Source organism: Erpetoichthys calabaricus, chromosome 2, assembly GCF_900747795.2.
Source record: "Erpetoichthys calabaricus chromosome 2, fErpCal1.3, whole genome shotgun sequence".
Lineage (NCBI taxonomy): Eukaryota > Metazoa > Chordata > Cladistia > Polypteriformes > Polypteridae > Erpetoichthys > Erpetoichthys calabaricus.
In genome coordinates, this window is record NC_041395.2 from 210,510,260 (window position 1) to 210,537,275 (window position 27,016).

The 27,016-nt window shown below is 36.4% G+C and overlaps 1 protein-coding gene across 1 annotated transcript in view; it reads left to right on the plus strand.

Moving 5' to 3' along the window:
* The window catches only part of setdb1a (SET domain bifurcated histone lysine methyltransferase 1a), a 222,653-nt gene that overhangs the window by 181,307 nt on the left and 14,330 nt on the right, over nucleotides 1-27,016 (plus strand). The window contains 4 exon segments of the mRNA XM_051922587.1: nucleotides 5,878-5,902; nucleotides 11,883-12,593; nucleotides 21,662-21,778; nucleotides 23,245-23,414. Coding sequence (XP_051778547.1) covers nucleotides 5,878-5,902; nucleotides 11,883-12,593; nucleotides 21,662-21,778; nucleotides 23,245-23,414 — 1,023 coding nt within the window.

Below are 27,016 nucleotides of genomic sequence, written 5' to 3' on the forward strand. Positions count from 1 at the left end.
CCGTGTTGCCCAGCGACAGCCCCAAAACATCACTGCTCTAGAGGAGATCTGCATGGAGGAATAGGCCAAAATACCAGCAACAGTGTGTGAAAACCTTGTGAAGACTTACAGAAAACGTTTCACCTCTGTCATTGCCAACAAAGGGTATATAACAAAGTATTGAGATGAACATTAGATGAATTTGCAAATAAATTCTTCAAAAATCAGACAATGTGATTTTCTGGATTTTTTTTTCTCATTTTGTCTCTCATAGTTGAGGTATACCTATGATGAAAATTACAGGCCTCTCTCATCGTTTTAACTGGGAGAACTTGCACAATTGGTGGCTGACTAAATACTTTTTTGCCCCACTGTATGTTGTTAATCAACCTCCACTAGAGTTAGAGTCACGGCTAACTCAAAATCGACAGAATTACCCAGAGGCTGTCAGCTCCAACAAGATTTTCAGCAGTAGTGTCTTGTTGAAGCATTTTTAACTGAATAGCTGTGTTTGTATGGTTTTGAGATGAAAGTTGGCTAATTGAGAATGTTTGAAACGACCAGCTATCTTTCTGGTAATGGGATACTTCACTGTCATTCACATCATGCTTTAAAGTGTTCGCCGTATATGGCAAACTTTGGATCCCATATTCCTCTGTTTGTCTTTGTAATATTGTGCAATATATGTTGTCTCAGAGTACTATGTGAAGATTCTCTTGAGATATTATTTATGTTTCAAACATTCTTTTCAATGCCACACCTAGCAGGTCATTCAGAGCACAAACTGCTTTCTGAATTTTAAAATTGCTGCTGATTCAGTGAGCAGTTAGGCTGAGTATAATCACAAAAGTTGCACCAGATTTCCAAACAGTGGTAAAGCTTATGGCTGAGACATTCTCAGTGTGAAAGCCATTCTTTGTAAATTCCCATTTATATTTAATTTTACTGTATATAGGTATTTACTTAATTATTATAAATGTTTAGCTACATGGATAACGAAAGGTCCTGTCTTGTTCCCTTGAAGCTAAAATAAAAATGTAGTTCTCCTGCTCTTTTTGATTGTGTTTTGATCTTATGTGCTCATATATGTAGTCATGTAATCGTGTAGTAATATAGTAACTTAAAGAAACATAACAAAAATATAGAACACTTAAACTGAAATGTGCATTACTTTGTTATAAAAACTAATTTTTGAATGAAGAAAGGAAAATTTAGCTGTGCTGCCTCCACTAAAGTCTTAATTTTCTTTCAGTAAAAGATTAATGTGTTGGATTATAAAAGAAAAAATTGAATAATATAGAATATTATAATATATATGAATAAGGTATTAATTTCAACTACTGTTACATTCTCAAAATTAATGACAGAAGTTTGGACAAGCTTGTCAAATGTTCTTAACATGTTCAAGGTGACACTTAAAATGTATCTGTACTAATTAGCTGTATGTATGTATGTACAGTTAGGTCCATAAATATTTGGACAGAGACAACTTTTTTCTAATTTTGGTTCTGTACATTACCACAATGAATTGTAAATGAAACAACTCAGATGCAGTTGAAGTGCAGACTTTCAGCTTTAATTCAGTGGGGTGAACAAAACAATTGCATAAAAATGTGAGGCAACTAAAGCATTTTTTTAACACAATCCCTTCATTTCAGGGGCTCAAAAGTAATTGGACAAATTAAATAACTGGAAATAAAATGTTCATTTCTAATACCTGGTTGAAAAGGTGTGGGCAAGTCTGTCGTTATGTCATTATCAATTAAGCAGATAAAAGGCCTGGAGTTGATTTGAGGTGTGGTGCTTGCATGTGGAAGATTTTGCTGTGAACAGACAACATGCGGTCAAAGGAGCTCTCCATGCAGGTGAAAGAAGCCATCCTTAAGCTGCGAAAACAGAAAAAACCTATCCGAGAAATTGCTACAATATCATGAGTGGCAAAATCTGCAGTTGTGGTACATTCTGAGAAAGAAAGCAAGCACTGTTGAACTCAGCAACGCAAAAAGAACTGGACATCCACGGAAGACAACAGTGGTGGATGATCACAGAATCATTTCCATGGTGAAGAGAAACCCCTTCACAACAGCCAACCAAGTGAACAACACTCTCCAGGAGGTAGGTGTATCGATAATCAAGTCTACCATAAAGAGAGGACTGCATGAAAGTAAATACAGAGGGTGCAAGTGCAAGCCACTCATAAGCCTCGAGAATAGAAAGACTAGATTGGACTTTGCTAAAGAACATTTAAAAAAGCCAGCACAGTTCTGGAAAAACATTCTTTGGACAGATGAAATCAAGATCAACTTCTACCAGAATGATGGCAAGAAAAAAGTATGGAGAAGGCAGTGGAACAGCTTATTATCCAAAGCATACCACATCATCTGTAAAACACGGTGGATCAGTGTGATGGCTTGGGCGTGCGTGGCTGCCAGTGGCACTGGGGCACTAGTGTTTATTGATGATGTGACACGGGACAGAAGCAGCCGAATGAATTCTGAGGTGTTCAGAGACATACTGACTGCTCAAATCCAGCTAAATGCAGTCAAATTGATTGGGCGGTGTTTCGTGATACAGATGGACAATGACCCAAAGCATACAGCCAAAGCAACCCAGGAGTTTATTAAAGCAAAGAAGTGGAAAGTTCTTGAATGGCCAAGTCAGTCACCTGATCTTAATCCAATTGAGCATGCATTTCACTTGTTGAAGACTAAACTTCAGACAGAAAGGCCCACAAACAAACAGCAACTGAAATCCGCTGCAGTAATGGCCTGGCAGAGCATTAAAAAGGAGGAAACCCAGCATGTGGTGATGTCCATGAGACTTCAGGCTGTCATTGCCAGCAAAGGGTTTTCAACCAGGTATTAGAAATGAACATTTTATTTTCCAGTTATTTAATTTGTCCAATTACTTTTGAGCCCCTGAAATGAAGGGATTATGTTAAAAAAATGCTTTAGTTGCCTCACATTTTTATGTAATCGTTTTGTTCACCCCACTGAATTAAAGCTGAAAGTCTGCACTTCAACTGTATCTGAGTTGTTTCATTTAAAATTCATTGTGGTAATGTACAGAACCAAAATTAGAAAAAAGTTGTCTCTGTTCAAATATTTATGGACCTAAGTGTGTGTATGTATGTATGTATGTACAGTCAAAGTTAAAAGTATGTGAACCCTTTGGAATTATCTGGTTTACTGCATGAATTGGTCATAAAAAGTGATCTGATCTTCATCAAAGTCGCAGGTACTGATATACACAATGAGTTTAAGCCAATGACACACAAAAAATTCTACTCCATGTGTTTATTTTACAGACGCATTCAACATTCACAGTTGTATTGGATAAAGTAAGTGAACCTTGGGGTTTAATAACTGGTTGACCCTCCTTTGGCAGCAATGACCTCAACCAGGCGCTTCCTTTAACTGCAGATCAGACCTGCACATCGTGTGGGGGGAATTTTAGCCCATTCTTCCCTCCAGAACTGCCTTAACTCTTCCATATTCTTTGGTTGTCTTCTGTGTATGGCTCTCTTTAAGTCATTCCACAGCATCTCAGTAGGACTGAGATCTGGGCTCTGACTGGGCCACTCCAAAAGGTGGAGTTTGTTCTTCTGAAGCCATTGTGCTGTGGGTTTGCTGCGATGTTTGGGGTCAGTGTCCTGTTGCATCACCCAGCCTCTTCTGAGCTTAAGTTGACAGACAGACACCCTCACATTATCCTGGAGAATTTATTGATAAACTTGTGAATTCATTTTCCCGTCAATGATGTCAAGCTGTCCAGGCCCTGATGCAGGAAAGCAGGCCCAAATCATGATGTTCCCTCCACTATACTTTACTGTAAGGATAATGTTTTGATGTTGATATGCAGTGCCCTTTTTACGCCAAATGAAGTTCTACTTGTTCCTCCCAAATAGTTCAATTTTGGTTTCATCACTCCACAAAACATTTTCCCAGTACTGTTTTGGAGTGTCCAAGTGCTCTTTCGCAAATTCCAGGGGTTCAGCAATGTTCTTTTTTGATAACGTTGGCTTCCTTCTTGGTGTCCTGCCATGGACTCCTTTCTTGTTCAATGTTTTGCATATAGTTGACTCATGAACAGAGGTGTTAGCCAGTTCTAATGACTTCTTCAAGTCCTTTGCTGCCACTCTAGGGTTCTTCTTTACCTCATTGCTGACTTTGCATTGTGCTCTTGGGGTCATCTTGGCATGGCACCCACTTCTAGGCAGAGTAGCCACAATACCAAATTGTCTCCATTTATAGACAACTTGCCAAAGAGTAGACTGATGAATATCTAAAATCTTTGAGATGACTTTATAACCCTTTCCAGCCTTATTTAGATTAACAATTCTCAATCGTAGCTCTTCGGACAGCTCTTTTGTGTGAGGCATGATTCCCATCTGGATATGCTTCTTGTCAAAAACTCAAACTTTATAGTGTTTTTTATCAATCGAAGTCATTTTAGGCCACACCTCTGAATTCGTTTCATTAAATGGACTGCAGGTGTGCTAAATTCTGACTGCAATGAGCTTTTCAAAAGTCATTAGCTTAAGGTTCACTTACTTTTTCCAACCTTCAGTTTCACAGTTTGATTTATTTGTTCAATATGGTCAAAAATTCTCTGAAAATGTGTGCATCTTTAGTTATAGGAGACTGTGTTTGTGACTGAAATGAAGATACGACCATGTTTTATATGGGAATTAGACATAAATATAGATAGGGGTTCACATACTTTTTACTTTGACTGAAAGTGTCTGGTTTTGAAAACCAACTTCCAAATGAGTTGTAAAGTTGAAATTTTGCAATTTCTGTGTATTGCTATCACCTTTATGGTGATAAAAGTCCAAAATTCATGATAAGTCCCCTAGGAACCCTGAATTTGGTGGGTATTAAATTAGCCTATTTACAAATATGTTAGAAACTTGAAATTTGGCATGAGTTTAGTATGTATGCTTATTTAATTTAACACATAATAAAGAAGAAGTAATTCACTATTAAGAAGAAGATGTCCATGACCGCATCTCCGCAAACCATGGACAATGCCATTAGCCTACACCCAAGGCCTATGGAATCATTGGGCTGGAATGCACTTCGTGTGTCGTCACATGGCCAGACTGACTGGCATAAAATATACTTTCACTAAAATCATTCTCAGCACTTCAAAGAGGTGGTGGGATTATGGCCCAATGCTCCCATTGCAGTAAGCCATATATGGGCACCTGGTTCATCGCTTGGCTTGTTTAGTCTTGTGCTCTTTGGATGCTCAGACAGAGGACACGAATCACATTATTCACTTCAGTTTAGTGAACGATCAGAAGAAGTTTACAATGAAATTCTGGAAAGTGTATACAAGAATCAGGGGAAAATATTCTTTCTGGATGCACCAGGGCAGGGGTCGGCAACCTTTTTAAAGCAAACAGCCATTTTATCCTAAATGTTTGACCCAAGAGTTACAAAGAGCCACAATATTTAAAGAAGGGTTTTTGATATATGATTACTTAACGTGATATGGGTATATGCGCATTTAACACAAAAACAAAATTTCAAGTACTTATAGGAAATAAAGAAAAACAATTTAATGGGACTTCTGACACTGCATTTCCACAGAGTTGTTTCATGTCTGGTGAGTAGTTGGAAGTCTTCAGTTTTAAACATGTTTCCAAGGTTACATCATTAAGCTGACTTCTTAGCTTACATTTAATATCATTCATGTTGGAGAATATCGGCTCACAAGATTAAGTTTACCCAAAAATCATAAAAATTTGAAACACAACTATTTTGAGTTGATAATAACAGTCTGGAAGGCTGCTCCACATTTTGAAAATCAGTTGGTCCTCCTTTCAACAATTGGAAAATTCTGTTCATTTGTAATTCATGGCTAAAGTCACCTTTTCTTTTCTTTTTCCAGATTTTCTAGTTCCACTTGTAAAGATGTAAATTTTGAAGACCACAAATCTTTGATTTTTCAAGTCTGTTAGTTGTAGTTCAAACTGAGCTCTGTCAATTGTTGGAAATAGTGAAAAATTCATTCGATTGGCATTTGGCAAGAACGACAGAGTGGACTTTTCATCTTTGAAATCTTTGAAGCGACCAGTAAATGAATCATGCATTTTTGTAATAGTTGCTAGAAATAACTTTGTATCAATGACACATCCAGTAGTTTCCAGATAGTTTTTTAAAGTTTCAAAATGAAACAGATTTCCACTTTTCAAATCTTCTGTAAACAAAAGTAGTTTTGTTTGAAGAGGGTAACAAAGCCTTTATTTTTGCCCTTCAATACTGGGTGCTCCATCTGTAGTAATAAATACCAGTTTATTGATGTCAATTTCCCTAACAGCTGAAAATTCCAAAATTGCTGCAGAGATATCTTCACCTATCTTGTCCTTTAAGAGATAGCCAGTAATTATTCATGGAGACCTTTATTGAAAATATACCGTCCCTGAATTTCCTTCACGTCACAACTCATCACATGCCAAAGAAAATACAGATGCCAATTTTATGTCATTAATCTGATGATCTGTCACATTCTTTCCCATCTTAATGATTCTGTCGTGAACAGTATTTTGCAGATAGTGGAGTGTCTTTCATCTTTTAATAATATCTTCTTTATTTCTAAAATCAGAGTAGAGATGTTCGGCCAAATATAAAAAGCACGTCTCCATCTGTGCAAGGATTTCTATGCTTTGCAATCTAACTAAAAACAGCAAAACTTGCTGATTGTTGCATATTTTGCTGTAATTCTGTCGCACTTTTTTCTTTCTTCTCCCAATGATTTTTTTTTTTTTTTGCAAATGTGTCAAGGTTTGTTAAAAGTGTGATGTTGGAGGTTTGATTTTTTTTTTGTTATTGATTAAATGTTCATTGCATTATTGATTAACTGTTCATTGCAAATTAGACTTGTTAGAAGAGTTTTGTGTTTTAGTTTAAAATCACTTGGACGCTTAACAGCACAAAGGTGGGACTAATACTACAACATTATTCAGTTTTGTAGTGATGGTCTTCACCCTCACTCCCCCCTTTCTTGAGTAAAGTTCATTCAGCTCTGCAGTCATCTGCCCTTCACTCTAAACTTCACTACTTTAACTGTGCTGAGCGAACAGTGCAAAATATACTCACCACTCGGAACTCGACTGGCTATAATATGTAAATAGGAGAAAATATAATAATTTTTACGAAGACCTGGGAGGGCATGATGACTATCAACCACAAAAACTATAAGAAAGAATTAGGAATCCCAATAAATGTTGAAGTGTACATCCAATCACGGATATTGAAGAACACTCTGGAGAGCATATGATTTGACCAAAGATGTAATCTCGTCAAACAGAATTGTTGAGGAAGATGCAGATTATGTAGTTAAGAGGTTAAATGCAACAGAGACATGCGATGGACCACCTGATCACATATAGCTAAAAAAATAGCTAAATGAAAAATAATATTAACCCATAAATAAATTATTTATCTTTATGAAAGTATTATCAAAAAATGTAGATTATTTTATATTAGGTTATTTATTTATAAAAGCAAATTTAAAACAACAGAAGTGCTGTACAAAGAAGCATTAAAATAAACACAATGCAAATAATCATACAGAAGCAGATTAATATAACAACCAATCCCCTATAATCCCATCATACACAGTGAAAGGCAGAATTAAACAAGTAATATGTTAAAATAATGCGGTGGTCTGGCGCCCTGCCCAGGGTTTGTTTCCTGCCTTGCGCCCTGTGTTGGCTGGGATTAGCTCCAGCAGACCCCCGTGACCCTGTAGTTAGGATATAGCGGGTTGGAGGATGGATGGATATGTTAAAATAATATGTTAAGACCCTGAAAATGTGAATGCGGCTATCGTTCTGGGAAGAGCCGCAGCCACGCAGTCAAAGAGCCGCACATTGCTGATCCCTGCACCAGGGGCATCAGGTAAAACCTTTATCATTGATTTAATATTGGCTAAAGTTAGGTCAGATTATAAAATTGCAATAGCTGTAGCATCCTCTGGCATTGTTGCCACTTTATTTCTTGGTTGGGGACCGCTCATTCAGCTTTTAAGTTGCCATTAAACCTAACTTACAGTGAAACTCCCGTGTGTATTGTCAAGAAAGGGACTCCTCTAGCTCAACTTTTAAAAGATTGCGTGGTTATTATTTGGGATGTGTACTATTTCCCACAAAGGGGGAATAGAAGCTCTGAACAGAACGCTTAAGGATTTAGGAGACAATGAAAATTTAATGGGCGGAGTGACTGTTCTGTTTTCAGGCAATTTTCGACAAACTCTTCGAGTAATTCAAAGGGGTACCATGGCCAGATGAGGTGAGAGCATTCATAAAGTCATCCTTTATATGGAGCAAAATTCACAAATTAACACTTAAGATTATTATGAGAGTTCAGTTGAAGGGAGATTGTTTAATTGGTGCATTTTCACAATTGCTTTTGAAAATAGGCAACAGACAATATAAGAGACTTCTAATGGAGATATTGAAATTACAAACATTCTTGGAAACTTGGTCAACTCTGTTGAAGAACTGGCCAAGAAACTTTACCTGGTGTGAGACTTGCCCGGACACCATCAGACAGACATCGCATCTTTATAAAACTCATGTTTATTTTCTGCTCTTTCAATACCAACACAACACAGTCCCGCACAGCACACTGTTCTCCTTGCACCAATCACCGTTATACTGGGCCTTTCTCTCACTGTCCCTGGGCCGCTTTTCTTCTCTCCACGGGAGCTTTGTCCTGCTCCCACTCCCGACTCCAGCTCACTGATTGGAGGGAGACGGCCCCTTTTATTCTTGCCTGGATGAGCTCCAGGTGCTCTGCCTGATGACACTTCCTGGTGTGGCGGAAGTGACAGGAGAGCACTCGGAAGCACTCTGGGTGTCCCTGGAAGGATCGACGTCCATATTCCTGGGTGTGGCGGAAGTACACCTTTCCCGGGCTTATTGGTTGCTGGTGTTGATTTGCACATGTCTTGCTTTTCGCACGGCCAGTTTTGTTTGGCATGTTCAAGAGTCAGTCAGAGGGACAATTTCTACATTTTTGCTCCTCCAGAACAATCTAAAAACGAGGAATATAAAGAAACTTTAGTTTAAATATTTTGAGAAATTTAATAAAGTAAAATTCATTTATCATTGAAACTCAATTTAATCCATTTATATGTGCAGCGAAGTACACGGGTCCTAGTTTAGAATAAATGTATAAACCATTGTGTGATGTTTTCCTGTAGATACTTTTACTAATGTATAAAAGTAAGAGCTAATGAACTCACTGACGTGTTAGCATACAGTGACATATATATATTGGGCGTTACGTAGCCGATCAAGTAGATCATCCACTCGCAGCATTGGATACGCATCAGATTTAGAGACCTGATTAAGTCGTCGGGAGTCATTACAAAACCTCCATGACGCATTGGGCGTAGGAACTAAGACAATTGGACTAGACCAGGGGCTATAACTTTCTTCAATAACCCCTAATTCTAGCATTCATCTAATTTCCAACTCTACTTCCGTCTTCTTTGCCTCCGGGAGCCTGTAGGGTCTTTCTCTGACAATCACCCCTGGGTCAGTGATGATGTCATGTTCAATCAGCGTAGTCAGTACCGGAAGTAGTGAACGAGTTATTGGGACGGACAGGATAGCCATCTCTAGGTCCTGTTTTTGTTCTAGTGTTAAATCAGGTCCGAAATTAAGGCGTGACTTTGATACGAAAAGGGAGCGAGGCTGACCGGAGGAGGGATCGATTTCCCTGTCCTTCCACTGCTTGTACATGTGATTTCTCAGTTTTTTTATTTTTAATAAATTTGCAAAAACCTCAAGTAAACTTTTTTCAAGTTGTCATTATAGGGTGTTTGCGGTGGGTTGGCACCCTGCCCAGGATTGGTTCCCTGCCTTGTGCCCTGTGTTGGCTGGGATTGGCTCCAGCAGACCCCCGTGACCCTGTGTTCGGATTCAGCGGGTTGGGAAATGGATGGATGGATGGATGGATTATAGGGTGTTGTGTGTAGAATTCTGAGGAAAAAAATGAATTTAATCCATTTTGAAATGAGGCTGTAACATAACAAAATGTGGAAAAAATGATGCACTGTATGTGTGTGTGTGTGTATGTATGTATGTATGTATGTGTGTGTGTATATAATATATATATATATATATATATATATATATATATATATATATGTATGTATATATATGTATATATATTTATATATATATGTGTGTGTGTGTGTATATATGTGTGTGTGTGTGTATATATGTGTGTGTGTGTGTGTATATATATATATATATATCTATATGTAAGAGAGAGAGAGAGAGAGAGATCACGTGTTGCGTACTCTTTGCATTATTTGACAGTAAAACTATTTTCAACCATTCTATGATCTGCTTCTCGCAACTGAAAGAGGGCACCGTGGCGGATGTTAGCCGACTTGCCGACCAACCACAAGCGTTACCTGGTAGGTAACCACCCATACAATCAGATTGTGATTCAGACTACAAATACCGTAAATGTAATTACCCCGATCTACATGCTGTCAAATGAATGAACCATATGCCGTGGCGCAACGTTAGGGGCTTCGCCTCTAGCGCTGGCGTCTGACGTTCGATTCCCGAGAGGGAGTGCAGTGTGTACGCCTGATGAGCCCAGAATTAGGGTGAAACACGTGTCGCGTACTCTTTGCATTATTTGACAGTAAAAACGATTTTCAACCATATATATGTGTGTGTGTGTGTATGTGTGTGTGTGTATATGTATATATATATATATATATATATATATATATATATATATATATATATTATATATATATATATATATTATATATATATATGTTATATATTTATTATATGTATGTTTTAGAGTATTGCATCTCAATTTTTGTAATGTTAGATTTAAAGGTCATAAGAAGAAAAAAAATAAAGAAATAAGTAATCAGTCCCTGTATTCTGAAAAACAGTTACCTAATGAGGCTGCAGCTACCTTGCAAGTGACCTTCACCAGTGAACCATCAGACATGTAGCTTTTCTGTTTTACAATGTCATTATAACATTTGAAGTTTATGAGCTAATTGTTAAGCAAGAACATTTACATTTGAAGCCTGAAGCTGTGGTGTATTAAAATAATTTTAAAAACTTGTTTATTTTTATACTCGGTTATTGAACTGGAAAAAGTCTAGTGACTTAATGCCATCTATCTCTGTGTAATATTTTGCATCATTCACCACTGTAAAAATATGGTTGGGAGAGTGAGTTGTCGCATTTATTTAAATACTTGCAATGGTTCAAGGTTGGATTCCCTTCTTTCAAATGAAAAGAAAACCAGAAGTATGCATTTTGCTTCCTTGAGCTGTAAGAAATATTTTTATATTAGGTAAACTGTTTTTCCAAATAATAGTCTACTGTGAAAATGCTACTCCTTAACTGATAAGACTAAAAATAAAATCTAATTTGATTTGTTTTATATTTTAAACTATTGTATAATTAATAGTTTAACATATTTATCTCTGTTAATTACAATATTGAGAGTTTTCTGTGATTTTACAGTCCCTTGGCAGTTACTGCATGACAGACTATATATGCTTTTATAACTTTGGCATGGAAGACTTTTCATCTTCATCTATGTTTTGCTAACTTTCATATATTAATGTTAGCTCTTTTTTGTATGTGTTAACATTCAGTAATATTTGCCTTTGTTATTGTAAATGCCTAATGTACTCTTATATTTACATGTGTTTGATTAGCAGACAGTTTTATCTAAAGGAACTTAGTAAGTAGTTGTATTGATTTAAAATTTGGTATTATATGAAGCATTACCAAAGCCTAATCATATATACAATAAATGGTAATGTCCCAGAATATTAAAGTGAAAAATAACACTAAAATATGTATTCTTGTATGCTTTAATCCCCTTTGCCAGGTATTTCTTATTGCAAACAACAGGTCCCATTCAACAGGCTATACCCCTGCAGCAGCCATTACAACAGCCTGCACAGCATCTTCAAAATCCTCAGTCAACAGTAGTACAGCAGCAGTCCCAGATAACAGTCCAATCAACATCTCAAGTTTACCATTCCATGAGTGATCGTATTCCTTTAGAACCATCTTACCAGGCCCCTACAGAGAAGCTGTTCTATGTACCACACCAGTGCAGCCTAGCCTGTCTTGACCGCCTACGACCCCGAAAGCTGGACCAATACAGAAGCCGGAACCCACTACTTATTCCATTGTTGTATGACTTCCGACGTATGACAGGACGCCGACGAGTCAACCGCAAAATGTCATTCCATGTTATCTACAAAGCACCTTGTGGGCTGAGCCTTCGCAGCATGCTTGAGATTGAACGTTATATATTTGAGACCCGATGTGATTTTGTTTACTTGGAGATGTTCTGCTTAGATCCTTATGTTTTGGTGGATCGACGCTTTCAACCTCAAAAGCCATTTTATTTCATACGGGATATTACATATGGAAAAGAAGATGTCCCTCTTTCTTGTGTTAATGAAATAGACATGACACCACCTCCCAGTGTTGCCTACAGTAAAGAACGTATACCTGGTAAGGGAGTTTACATAAACACCAATGCAGATTTTTTGGTGGGATGTGACTGCACTGATGGATGCAGAGATAGGTAAGTTACATGCAGATATATTTCAAGGTAAAGATCAGTTTAATCTAAAGCATTTATTTTGTTTTAGGATGTTTGTTATTTTTTTTTAACCAGTTTTGTTAATCTTATATAACATTAATAAAGAGGAGCATATGCAGAAAGAAATGTATATGTTCAGGTTGGATGTGGACTTTTGATAGGTATAAAAATTAAAATTTATTAGAATTGTCATACCACAACAAATCAATTTTATTCCCCTGACATCACGCTTAAAGGCGGTATAACTCTAGTTAATTTTGCATAATACATATATATAAAATGATCAGTTTAATTCACCTTTCAATTGAATTTTATTCAATAAGGCACATCAGAGTGGATAATTTTACTGCATTTTCCCCAAACTTGCCTCCAAATGTTTTGCACTGGATGTATACCAGAAAAATGCATGTTATGTGTATAGTTTTACAAAACCATGAGGAAAGTTAGTCATGAAATTTGACCAGCAGTGGGGCTTGAGAGCTCACCTGGCAAAGGGATAATAAAGACACAATGTAGCTAAGGCAGTCAGTGCCTATCTCCAACCAGATCTATTTTTAGACGGGCATCTTTACATACTTTCTGTCTGCTGCATGTATGAGTGAATGTGTGACAAATAGGATCTTGTGCCATTCTGTGTTTACTATGACATTTCTGTAGTATCACCAAGTAAAAGAAAATATTTCCATAGAAGTGTAGTTAACATTTTTCTCTTTTCTTTTAAACCATATATATATATATATATTAATATTGCATTCAGTTACTGACTATGTAGGTTAAATAAAGTAGTACTAGGGTGTTGTACCGTGTTAGCCATTATGAATGTAGAGAAAAGCCAAGCAAAATGACACCTTTTATTGGCTAACTAGAAAGATTACAATATGCAAGCTTTCGAGGCAACTCAGGGCCCCTTCTTCAGGCAAGATGTAATCATTGATTACATCTTGCCTGAAGAAGGGGCCTGAGTTTGCCTCGAAAGCTTGCATATTGTAATCTTTCTAGTTAGCCAATAAAAGGTGTCATTTTGCTTGGCTTTTCTCTAGGTTAAATAAAGAAAAACAAAACAAAAAACCGACACAGTCTCCTCAGGGTAAGAAATAATTTTTTGAGGGCAATTTTTGCCCTCATTGTTTGAAATCCAGGGGCCAGCTGGCCTAAATGCTTCTTCTGTCTGTAGTGCTGTCGATTATTTTTTTTACTTTGCCTGCGCTATCCATCTGCACTTTTCATTTTTCAAATATGTGTTTTAACCATATATTGTGAAAGAGGACTACATAATTAATAGCAATTGTGGCCCTAAATATACTGAATGTTGCAGGTCTAACTTGTTAGTGGGTTGAGTCTTGTGAAAGCAGGCTTGAGGGAGGGCATAGTAAGGTAATGCATTGTTTGATATACTTACTCTATGAATCTATTGCAACTTGGGTTTTTAATGTGATTCATTGTTGAAAATTCCAACTCTCAGATGTAGGTCAACTGAAAAATGACCAAAATGTACATACAGTACATGGCAAATTTGGTGCAATTAGTACACTATAGTGTTGAAAACAAAACTGTAATAAGTAGTAATAGCTATATGATCTGGGATCTGCAGTGCATTTTTTTTTAAATATGTTTAATTGGAGTGACCCAAGTGAACCAGAACCAGTATGGAACAAAGCATTGTTTTCCACATTTTCTAATACTTATCTACAATTTTTATATTTAGTGGTATTATGGTGCATACCCATCCCTTTCAGTCATGGTAATAGTTTATGTACCACATACACATACATGTTCAACTCCCCAGATCTTGAATGTGTACATAACATGTATACAATAGTTAGGGCTGGATGATATAACAAAAAAGATAAAACGTTGATTTTTTTTTTTTTTTTTTTAAATTATGGACAGTTTACAATTTGTTTGAATATTTCAGCATAAAAACTAAACTAAATGAGAAGGACTGAAAATACCACTGCATCCTCCTGAGAAATATAAATATACTAGTCATTTAGCCCGTTACAATAACGGGCGCTAGAACAGTACTGCATACACATTAGTAGGAACAGTCTGTATTAAATGGCAATGGACTTTGACCTCATTCTTTTTGTTGGTCGTATTTTTCTTTCTTTCAGCCTTTCTTTTGTTGATGTTTACTTGCTGAGCTGACCGTTCTTCGTGGGCTGCCGCCGTGTATTGTGTGTCTTTAATTTTCTGTGACAGTAATACTGTCTTGTACGTCCGCTGGCTTGTACGTCCATTTTTTCTGGCGGTAATACAGGCGTGCGCGTCGGTAATATGCCTTTAATCTCCTCTGACAGTAATACTGGCTTGTATGTGGCTGTAATATGAGTCACTGTATTGTGTACCTTTAATTTCCTCTCGCAGTAATACTGGTTTGTATTTCCGTAAAACGTCTGTAACTTTCTCTGACTGTAATATCGCGCATCACACAGTGCCCCGCACATGCGCACTTCACCAGAAGACACACACACACGGACACCTGGACGCACACAGGGATTTTATTAAGGAGGATACACACGTACAATTGTCATGAACACTACATTTCTTTTGCATCACTTATAGGCAAATGTCTTTAAACTGTGCAGTTTTCCTTACAGATTTTTTTATTTTATAACCCTCACTGCCCTTTCAAATACCTTAGACATGCCTTCCTCTAATACCATAGGTCAGTTTTTTTTTTCTTTTCCAAAATAAATTGTTTAGCTTGCAGAACACACCAGCCAGCTTCCTCCCTATGTTATAGCTACAGGTCTCTGGAGTGATTCACACATAGAGTAGTGCTTTTCAACCTTTATGACTTGTGGACCATTTTTAGTTTGAGAAATTCTTCATGGAGGACGTTAGAGTTGCATGCATCTACATTTACTAACGTTAGATCAGTCAAAGAGCAGGGTTTCACAGACTAGTGACATGCCTTGCCAGATTCTCATGGTCCGGCAAATTTTTTCTTACAGACCGAAATGCTGCTGAAGAGAAGTAGTTTTTTCTAAGTGTGCTCTTGTAACCCTTCGACCACTCTTTACAGGCAGCCTGCTCGTTCTTCACTCCTATTGTAGCCTAGCTACTTTTGCAGGACAAGAAGGTACATTGTATATCAGTGACATATTCTTTCCCCAACCCCAGACAATGTAAGCTGTCTTCCTAATCACATTGTAAAACTAGATATATAAGCAGGGAACTTTACTTTTTACATTAGTTTGTTATACATCTTATCTTTCATATTAAAACCAATTCTAGACAACAGACTTAATGTTGTAGCCATTACCTGAAACATGCCCATTCATAAGAAAAGCATCGCTCATATTCTTGCATTGATATGTTTTGATTCTACACGTGTGACCAGCTTATCAAGCTCAGGTGTTTGCTCAACTGTTTAAATGTACTATTTGATAAAAATCATTTAAAAAAATAAAAAATGCAATTTTCTTCTTTGAATATTGATTTAAAAAATAAAATTGAGTAAAAAAAAAACCCAGCTCTAATTACAGTATGTACTGTGCTGTAGACAAAACTTTTGTGTATCGTACTAACAATAACAAATAAAGGATATAGACCATCTCATAGCATGTCACCCAGAAACACTATAATTTCATGTCAAAATATAGTGCCCTTCACTAATATTGTAACCCTTTGTAAATAAAAACAAAATGTACTGTGAAAAAGTATTTTGTGCAATGGGTGGTATTCGTCTATCTTATTGATCTTTCATTCAAATTAGCAGTCAAAATCTAGGCTTTAATTGTAGTAAAATAATTGATAGGAATAAATTCTTAAAACAAGTGTTTTTATAAACAATTATTGGCACCCCTAGAAAGTCATATGAGTGGAATCTGACGTACAGTACATTCCCATATATATATATATATATATATATAAGAAATATACAGTGTGTGTATATATATTTCGGATTTTGTTTTCAAGTTCATCAGAGTGAGATTTAAGTGGTCAGCCATGACTTTCTGTTTCTCTGGAGTATAAATACGAGTCGTCCATTACAATGCTGAAAGACCCAATAATACAGTAATGATTTTCAACAAAACAATCAGAAAACAACTATAAAAAATAGCTAAACAGTTGAAAACACCCATTACTACTATCTGGGGAATAATTAATACATACACTTAAAGTGACTGGAGATGTTAAGAATCTGCTTGGAAGAGGATGTGTATCTATATTGACCTCGCACACAGGTTCAAAGCTGGAGAACTGTCGTCAGTTGGGTCTTAGGGTCAGAAATTCTCTAAAACTTCAATAAGGTACCAACTACATAACCAGAGATTATTTGGGAGGGTTGCCCAAAAATCAAGCCTCTTCTGTCATCAAACATCAGGCATGTACAGTTTGCATGATGTTACTGGAGCTTTCAAAGGGATCAAGTTCTGTGATCAGTTGAGATAAAACTAGAGCTTTTTAGCAACAAAACCAGAGGTAGGTTTATCAAGGATGGCGTACAGTACCTTATCCCCACTGTGAAATAGAGGGTTGGATTTGAGGCTGTGGAGCTGTTTTCTGCTCGTGTCACCAGGCAAGTTGTTAGGATACATGGTATCCTGGAATCCATCAAGTATTGAGAGGTATTAATTATATCAAAACCTGAATGCCTCTGCCAGGCAGTTTTAATTAGGACAGTGATCTAAAGCTCACCACATAACACAAAAATGGTCCAGTGACCACAAATCAAGGTTTTTTCATGGCCATCCCAGCCCTTGCCTAAAACCTCATTGAAAATCTTTGGGATGAACTGAAGAGGAGTGTCTACAAGCTTGGACTTTAACATCTGAATGATCTAGATAAATAAACACTTTATTTGTCCCCAGGGTGAAATTTGGCATTTTACAGATGCTCAATAAATAAATATAACACACAACAATCCCCTTCTCAGATGCACGCCAGAATTATTAAAAAGAATTAAACTTCTGACATGGCTGAAGATAATAGGAGCAATCACAGTTACAGTGAGGCATTGCAGAACTGTATTGCCATTTATGTGAAGGAGCCCCAGTAGTGTTTTTTTACACATTCCTGCTGAAAGAAATAGGTCTGTCAGAGAGAGGATATGCAGTATTGTTCTTAAAGGTAGTACATTTCGTTTTGATTTTCTTGTTCTTGAGTTTGCATCCAATAACTGAGCCTATATTTTTAATTAACTTTTTGATTCAGTGGGCCCTTCTTGAAATGATATTATCAACCCAGAACACTACAATAAGAATAATTGCAGTGTCCATCACAGAGATAGAATCTTTATGTAGAAATGATCTCAGATACCTCGTTAAGCATTATAGGAGAAGATTCAGAATTATTGTCTGGGTAAAGGAAACTGTCCAAAGTATTACACAAAGGGGTGCTATTAATTGAGGGTACACACACATTTGAGAAAAATATTTTGTTTTATGATGAGAATTTGTTTCCTGTCAGTTACTTTACTTCCATTAAAGGTTAGATTTCCGTTAATATTTTGAATGAAAGATTCAAAGGATAAACAAAGACAATTTTGTATAGCCTATTTTATTATTATTTAACAATGGTGCTGATATTAGGTGAGGGCACCGTAAGACACTGACTGGTACACAATAATTTACAAAAGTAAAATTTAAAATTATTTTTGTTAACTGGTTTTATGTTTGAAGACTTTATTGAAGACTGGGTAATAATATAGTGATAAACTGTCATCACTTTAGGCAGACATATGGTGCTTAGTCAATTGGTTCCATAAAGCAACAGATTTTTTTTAGGTCTTTCCATCTACTCACATCGCCACCAGCAGCACTAGTGTTCATTACTCTTGCTCTGGCACTACTATCAGGGAAATATCAGCATACTTTGCCATACTTTGCTATACCTTTGAAGTATTTTATTAGCCTGCATTTTCATTTGAAGCCAGTAAGGCTCATTTTATAGTTCTTTGCCATTGTGGTAGTAGTGTGCCAAATGTCATAAAACATCCACTGGGAGTTGAGTTGTTTCATGCACACAGGTCGACAGACATGACAACAACAGTAAGTGCTTCTTGCATCTTATGTAAATGCACATAAAAATAGTTACAAAACTTCTTTATTATAATTCCTTTGTGAAGACCTACTGGTTAGTATAGCACATTCTGATTATGAATGACAGGAATTCAGCTTTAATTAAAATGAAAGCAGAATTTCATCCATCCATTATGAAATGCACTTAATTCAAAAAGAGTTTTGAGGTCTGTAGCTTATACTGGTACACCTATATACACACTCTCACTTAGTATGTCTAGTGTGATACTTATAATTCATGCCAGGGTTTAAAATGAAATACATGACTAGATGAATAGTCTTTTGTTTGAACTGGTCCTCTGCAGTGGTGGATATTTGCTGTGGTGTTGCTTAGAAAATGCTTGGTTGTTTGTGAGGGAGCTTGAAGGATGGAAGAGTGTTTTAAAGCATTTTGAAAATGATCAACTACTAATGTCCTTCTGTAGTCCCTTGTTGATGTTTTGAATCACACATGAGCAACATCACAAATTATTCCCACAGACCCAGTTTTTGCAATGCAAGAATTTCCTGCACATACTTACTAACAACCAATCATTCTGTCAGGATCTAAACATGTTTAATATCTTGGTTGTGATACAATTGTTAACTCTTGATAATGTATTACTTACAAATTATTTTTATTGTTTATGCCCTGCCCTGGGGATGTTGCCGGCTTTTCTTGCTTACACATCTGTTTTGTGTGTATTTTATTGTCTTAACCTTTAAATACTTGAAATTTGTTTCTAAGAAAAAATATGTATAAGAATTTAATTTGTATGTGTCAATTTCTTTTAAAGGCAAACATGTTCGATTTTAAAAATATATTTTAACATTCCCCCTAAACAGGGTAGTCCTTTAGAATTTTTGTGAAATTTAGAGCTAGAAAATTTTGAACCACCTTGTGTGCCTTAACAAGCATTATGATCCTGTAAATCCAGCTTTCATGAGGATGATCACCGGAAAGACAGACCAAGAGTTACCTTTGCTGTTAAAGACAAGTTTATTATTTGCCAACCTCCTAAATTACCAATTAACTGCACTTCAGATTACACAAAGTTTAAGTAGCAGACACAGTACATCTCAGTATCAACTTTACAAAGGGTTTTGCCTGAATTTGAGGCCTGGTATAATTGCTGCTTAAGGGGACTTTCTAATACCCAGAAAAAAAATGCAGTATACATCAGACCTGTAGAAATCTGTCCTTTGGTTTGATGATTTCAAATTTTTGTGATCTTTAATTCAAGCTGCCATATCTATGTGTGATGCAGACAAGGTGAATGGATTATTTCTGCATGTGTAATTGTTGTCCTGGAGGTCTGCAGTGAGTGCAGGTGTTCATTCCAGCTAGTTTCGTAATTAGAAGCCAAGCCTATGTAGATAATGAAACTTTGTATTTAATTATATGCCTCGTTAGTGCTTTCATTTTTCCAAGACAAATTTTTATCACATTATAGATTTTTTGTTTTCTGGTTTCATGTTTCTTCATTTTGTTGTCCAGAACAGATTTGTACCTATTGGTCCTTCTCTCTCATTTATTTCAAAACCTTGCCTTAACATAGATATCTCATGATGACTATGCACAGGTTTAAATGGAAGCATGTTATCTGGCGAACTGGTGGTTCCTTTGTCATTTGCACCTCATTATTAACTGATGGCTGATTAAGAAACAGGCAACAATTAAAACCTTACTGTAGCTGTTTAAAACTAAAATGAGCAATTAACAGTTGTTTTTTTTATTAATTTTAATTACAAGCAAATAATAATCCATACAATCAACCTTAAAAACCAAAATTCAACCCCCACCCAAAAGACGGTTCTGAATCATAACAAATGAGTTAACTAAAACTAAGCATCAAGAAACATATAGATCTAGTAGTAAATAAATGCATTCTAATTAAAAATTTGCTTAAAGTAAAGGACTAGAATCGGGTGAGTTGGACCCATAGATTAAAGGAATAATAGACAAAAAGTGCTTGTGGTAGCTTGAGAATGCCAAGAGAATGCAAAGTTGCAAAGCTATTACCAAGTCAAAGGGTGCCAGTAACCACTTTGATTTAATACTTTTTTGGTTGCCACATAATTCCTCATATGATATTAGTTTTAATGTCTTCACTATTATTCTGAATTGTAGAGAATAGTTAAAAATAAAAATTCTTTTATGAAGATGTGTATCCAAATCTTTTAACTGTGCTTTCAATACAATTGGTGCCATTCATTTATTCATGTTACATTTGTTTTGCTATTTACCTAACTCTGTGTGCATGTACTTCTTTATACTTTTTTATAAAAAAAAGTTTTTATTAATCAGAACAATACATCATATTCACAAATAATACTTGAAATAACCTGAAATTGTGCCCTCATCCCAATGACAAAAGACCATGTGCTGCTCAGGTTTTTTTGGGAGCATCACATATTTCTTTTGTGTAAGGGTTGCAGTGGTATTACCTTAATTAAAAATCAGGCTGAGAATTGTGTTAAGATTGCTATTCCTTATATAGCTCCTCAAGGCCCTGGGGAGAAACATATATTAGAGGCTGGTACAAGTGCCAATAGCTTGTTCTCCCCCTAAACATAGACTGCTGTCCTTGGCTCTAAAAAGTCCATGGCATCGACCATAAAAAAATGTGTCTTCCAGATGGAACCTAGTATGTTATGGGATGAGACTGGCAAGTTCTGAGTTTGGGAGATAATCACTTAGAAGGAAAGAGTGGGAGATAGAGAGAGATTGAGAGAGAAAACGGAGTTCACTTGTATGAGGAAGGACCTTGACAAAAACATTGTGTGGTGAGGTGCACATTATGTTAGTTTTTTTCTTTGTTACATTCTGCTCTGCCTGTACTCTTTTGTCCTTTGTGCTCATGACATTATTATTATGCAAAAGGTGCACATTGTTTACAAACTAATGTATTGTCTAATTATTCTTTTGAATATTAAAATGTAGGAATGATGTTTTATTTCCTACTGTTGTGTTTGTACTACTATTTACTTTATTCTGATTTTTTCTCCTCCCCCTCCCCTTGGTTTGGCCCTCACTTTAAGGTCTAAGTGTGCTTGCCACCAACTGACTTTACTGGCAACAGCATGTACACCAGGAGGACAGATAAATGCACATGCTGGATACCAAAATAAAAGACTTGAAGAGTGTCTTCCTACCGGGTAATAAAAAAAAAAAATATATATATATACACACACACACACTTATATACATAATCCATCCATTCATCTATTTTCTAAACCTGCATTTCCAGAGCAGGGACATGGGAAGCCAGACACTATCCCAGCAAAGTATCAGGCATGTATATGTATATTTGTGCTTTTTCCTTGTGACAGTTTCTATATTATATCAAGTGGTAAATCAGAATCGTGTGTAGGTTGACAATGCCTATTTCCAAAAACTGCCAAATTCATGCCATTTTCATCAATGACAATTTATTAAACATCACAAAGCATAGACTCTTAAGTGCTATATCTTAAACTGGGTAAAAATTTAGTTTTTTGTTAGAATTCTTATTAATTACTAAGCCTTTAAGTAAATATGTACAGTGTACACATTTTATACTATGTGGAATAGTACCTACCTATAGAAATGCTGATTCTTGCATTGATTTCTCACCTATTGACTTCAAGGAAAACCCAAATAGCAGGACTTTTTTTGGGCTGTAAAGTACATTAATGCTGTTATGACTAGATTCCCATATGATTTTGGCAGTTTTGATACAGTAGCTAAAACAATATATGGGGATTTAAAATCTTCTCAGAATTTCTCTTTTAACAGCTGACTATTTAAAGAAGAAAAAACTTTTCTGGTTTTTATAATGAAGGGGTATCTCAATATTTATAATGCAGGAATACCTCTTAAAAATTTCCTCCTTACAATCGAATGATCTTGTTTAAAATAAAAAGCATAGAAGAATAACGTAATTTTTGCATTTGCAATTTATTAAGCTAAAAAATAAAACGTTAAATTATTAGCACTAAGAATATACTGTAATTAACAGAGTGTTTCTCAAGCCTGGTCCTAGAAAAGAAAAATGTTTCTTTAGGTTTTCATGTTAACCAGTGGTTTAATAAGATTGCAGTTTTCTGGATTCATTTGGTCTTCTTTCCTTTATTAACTTAATTTGAAAAGTGAGAAATTTTGCTGTATCTTTTAAAACACAAATATGTTTTTTCTCCATTTAGGTGTTGTCTTTTTTGTTTTCTTTTTAAGACTTCCCCTTTATTGTTTCTGATAACAGTAGACATACCTTCAGAGGTCTGTAAACTTTTAGTTTAACTTGTATGTGAACTTGAAAGCAACTTTAAATGTATTTGAATATCAAAAATACATTTAAGTCGAACATTATTAGCAGAATAAAACTATTTGAATGAGAAAACCACACTAGTTTTTCTTTCAACATGATAGACACACACATCACTGCAGCAGTGCTGCTCACAAAGTACCAGAACTAAAAAAACAATGTTTCTTTGTGAAATTCAGAAAGATTGTTTTTGATCATACTGAATTGATTTTGCAGATAAAAGTAGTATTTACAGTATTTTTTGTGTGATATATATTTTTAATATGTTGCTACTTTTATGAAAAGTGAATTTCAGATAAACATCTCTTTTTTATTTTCTAGGGTATATGAATGCAATAAACGCTGCAAGTGTAACCATCAGATGTGTACCAACCGCCTGGTACAACATGGTTTGCAAGTGAGACTTCAGCTTTTTAAGACACAGAATAAGGGGTGGGGTATTCGTTGTTTGGACGATATTGCCAAAGGTTCCTTTGTCTGCATTTATGCAGGTAAGTATGGCCATTATGTCTGTAATACAACTACAGTAATCCCTCCTCCATCGCGGGGGTTGCGTTCCAGAGCCAACCGCGAAATAGGAAAATCCGCGAAGTAGAAACCATATGTTTATATGGTTATTTTTAGAATGTCATGCTTGGGTCACAGATTTGCGCAGAAACACAGGAGGTTTGTAGAGAGACAGGAACGTTTATTCAAACACTGCAAACAAACATTTGTCTCTTTTTCAAAAGTTTAAACTGTGCTCCATGACAAGACAGAGATGACAGTTCTGTCTCACAATTAAAAGAATGCAAACATATCTTCCTTTTCAAAGGAGTGCGCGTCAGGAGACAGAGAACAAAGCAAGCAGTCAAAAAAAAAAATCAATAGGGCTGTTTAGCTTTTAAGTATGCGAAGCACCGCCGGTACAAAGCTGTTGAAGGCGGCAGCACACACCCCCTCTGTCAGGAGCAGGAAGAGAGAGAGAGCCACAGAAAAACAAAGTCAAAAATCAATACGTGCCCTTTGAGCTTTTAAGTATGCGAAGCACCATGCAGCACGTCCTTCAGGAAGCAGCTGCACACAGCCCCCCTGCTCACACCCCCCTACGTCAGCGCAAGAGAGAGAGAAAGTAAGTTGGGTAGCTTCTCAGCCATCTGCCAATAGCGTCCCTTGTATGAAATCAACTGGGCAAACCAACTGAGGAAGCATGTACCAGAAATTAAAAGACCCATTGTCCGCAGAAACCCGCGAAGCAGCGAAAAATCCGCGATATATGTTTAAATATGCTTACATATAAAATCCGCGATGGAGTGAAGCCGCGAAAGGCGAAGCGCGATTTAGCGAGGGATCACTGTATATTATATGACTAATTTACATGTGGCAAATCTTTTAAGAGAAGTTTTTTCATTATATGAACTCTAAATGTTAATTATGGTAAGCACTAATAAATATTTGAGTTATTAACTAGTAATTTTATTTCTTGATTAGCTTAATTTAGTTTGCATATATTATTATAATTGGTTCAGATGTCCTTAAGTTCTCAATTTTTGTAGATGTTCTGATTCAAAATAATTTTTATTTATGCAGTTTTTTAATGTAATTGTAGAATGAAGGAGGTAGTACATTAATTTGGCCCAATATGACATTTTCAGCACTGCACAAATCAAGTAGTTTTCTGTTGCCTGACTTTCTAAATCATGAGAATTTTTTAATGTCCATGACAAGGCAAATTGAGACAACACTTGGCCATATACAGGATGGTAAAATATTGATACTGATATGATTGTGTTTTCACATTCTGGCACAATACATTGTCTCATATTCTCTCTCTACTGCCCACAACTCCCTGCCTGTAATATTAGTACTGACATATAAGTATATATCTATATCTTGGGCTTGGGAAAGTTAATGCATTAATTTTTATGATTTATGTGGCCTGTTCGACACCTTAAAAAAATGTTGTAGCATCCAAGGCCAGCAACAAAGCAAAAGCCTCAGGCAGAGCTTTGGTCAGGGTGGCATGTTCATGTTTTTTTTTTTTTTTTTTTTTTTTTTTAAATGAAACAATAAAACTGTTATGATCAGGGTGGAGCTGCAGAAGGTCAAGTGGCTAGACACCTACTAAGAACTGTGCTTTCAGAAGGCACAATGCATTATTCAAATGAAACGTCTGAGCCAAGAGAAGGAAGTCCCGGGAAAAAGGGTGGAAGGAGCGCGAGAGACGGGTTTGTGTGTGAAAGGTGCTGGAATGGAAATGCATTTGCTTGGAGATGGAGATGGAGTGCAGGAGTCACACAGGGCAGCATGGTGTGTGCAAACAGCACTAAGTGAATGAGTGAGTAGAGGGGACTGAGAGTGAAATAGCTTCTGGGCCATAACACTGGAAGCAGAAAACCGCGTAGAGGGGTTAACACAAGTCGGAGTGGAAATTAATTTAAGGCAATGACAGAGCTACTTTTATGTCGGCTTCTTTAGCTAGTCCCATCCTCCTTGGATAGGTCTTGACCACTTGAGGAGCGTGTCTGTCTCAGGTCAGGATCCAGGGACTCGACACTATTATTTCCACAGCTCATCACTTGAGAAATACTTGTGTAGAGTATAATTATCAGGTTGTTGATGGTGATGAACAATTGATGATAGTATTTACTGAGTTTTAACCCAAGTTTAATGTATGCCCATTTAAGAGATGCTTATTCTTTCAATTAAATCAGTTTTCAGCAGTGCTTTCAAAATCAACAGTTGTTTCGATCATTTCATTTTTACCTTGACACGTCCGTGTCTCATATGCTATGCCAATTTGATAATTAACACTTTGGCATCATTTTCTTTTTGCCTTCTTTTAAACTTGCCTTTTAGGAAGGCATTTAAATTCATGTTGTACTTGCTCAAGTAGTATTTTGTTAAAGGTTCCGGTTTAAGGTCACTGTTTAAGTGTAAACTATACCATTAATTTGTGTAATTCCTCCGTGTTGATTCAACATTAAATTTGTGCTACAGTGTGTATTTACTTCATGATTTATGTCTTAATTTTATAATTACATGTTTTAATGTTAGATGTGATTAATTGCATATATTAATGTGATTAATTAGATAATTTTTTAATTAATTCCCAGCCCTATACATAATTTAAATATAAATATATATATATATATATATTGTCACGCTTGGGTCACAGATTTGCACAGAAACACAGGAGGTTGTAGAAAACAGGAATTGTATTCAAACACTGCAAACAAACATTTGTTTCTTTTTCAAAAGTTTAAACGTGCTCCATGACAAGTCAGAGATGACAGTTCCGCCAGGAGCAGAGAATGTCAGAGAGAGAGAGAGGCAAACAATCAATTCCAAAACTAACAGGTGCACGTACAGGCTTTTAATGTAAGCGGAGTACCGCGTGAGAGACTTATCACGCAACAAAGCCGCCAGTAAAGTAAGGAGCAATGTGAAGGCAGTCTGTCAACGTTTTTCAGGGGTTTTCCCAGGAACGTCTGTATTTTCTGAGGGTGCGATCAGCTCACTCATAAATATATATATATATATATATATATATATATATATATATATATATATATATATATATATATGGAAGAGAAGGTCTGTGATACGGTTTTGCATATTTGCAGTTGGAGATCCACGAAGGGAGAAAAAACGAATCACGTATCATAAAATAGTTTTATTCCTGAGCTTTCAACCCCTATCAGGGGTCTTCATCAGAGGATAATGCTTAGACTTACAAGAATCAAAGGCAATATATAGCAACACATTCAGTGGGGGGGGGGGGTGGAGGTGACTAAGTCAGTATGATCAAGGGGGGGGGGGGGGTTGTATAGTTTAATTATTGATTTCATACAAGGGACGCTATTGGCAGATGGCTGAGAAGCTACCCAACTTACTTTTCTCTCTCTTTCTCTTGCTGTGACATTCTCTGCTCCTGACGGAGGGGGTGTGAGCAGGGGGGCTGTTCGCACACCTAGACAATACGAACGCTCGACTAAAAATGCTGAAAGATTACCTTCACTTTGCTCCCTTCTGTGCAGCTGCTTCGTGAAGCGACATGCTGCACGGTGCTTCGCATACTTAAAAGCTCGAAGGGCACGTATTGATTTTTGAT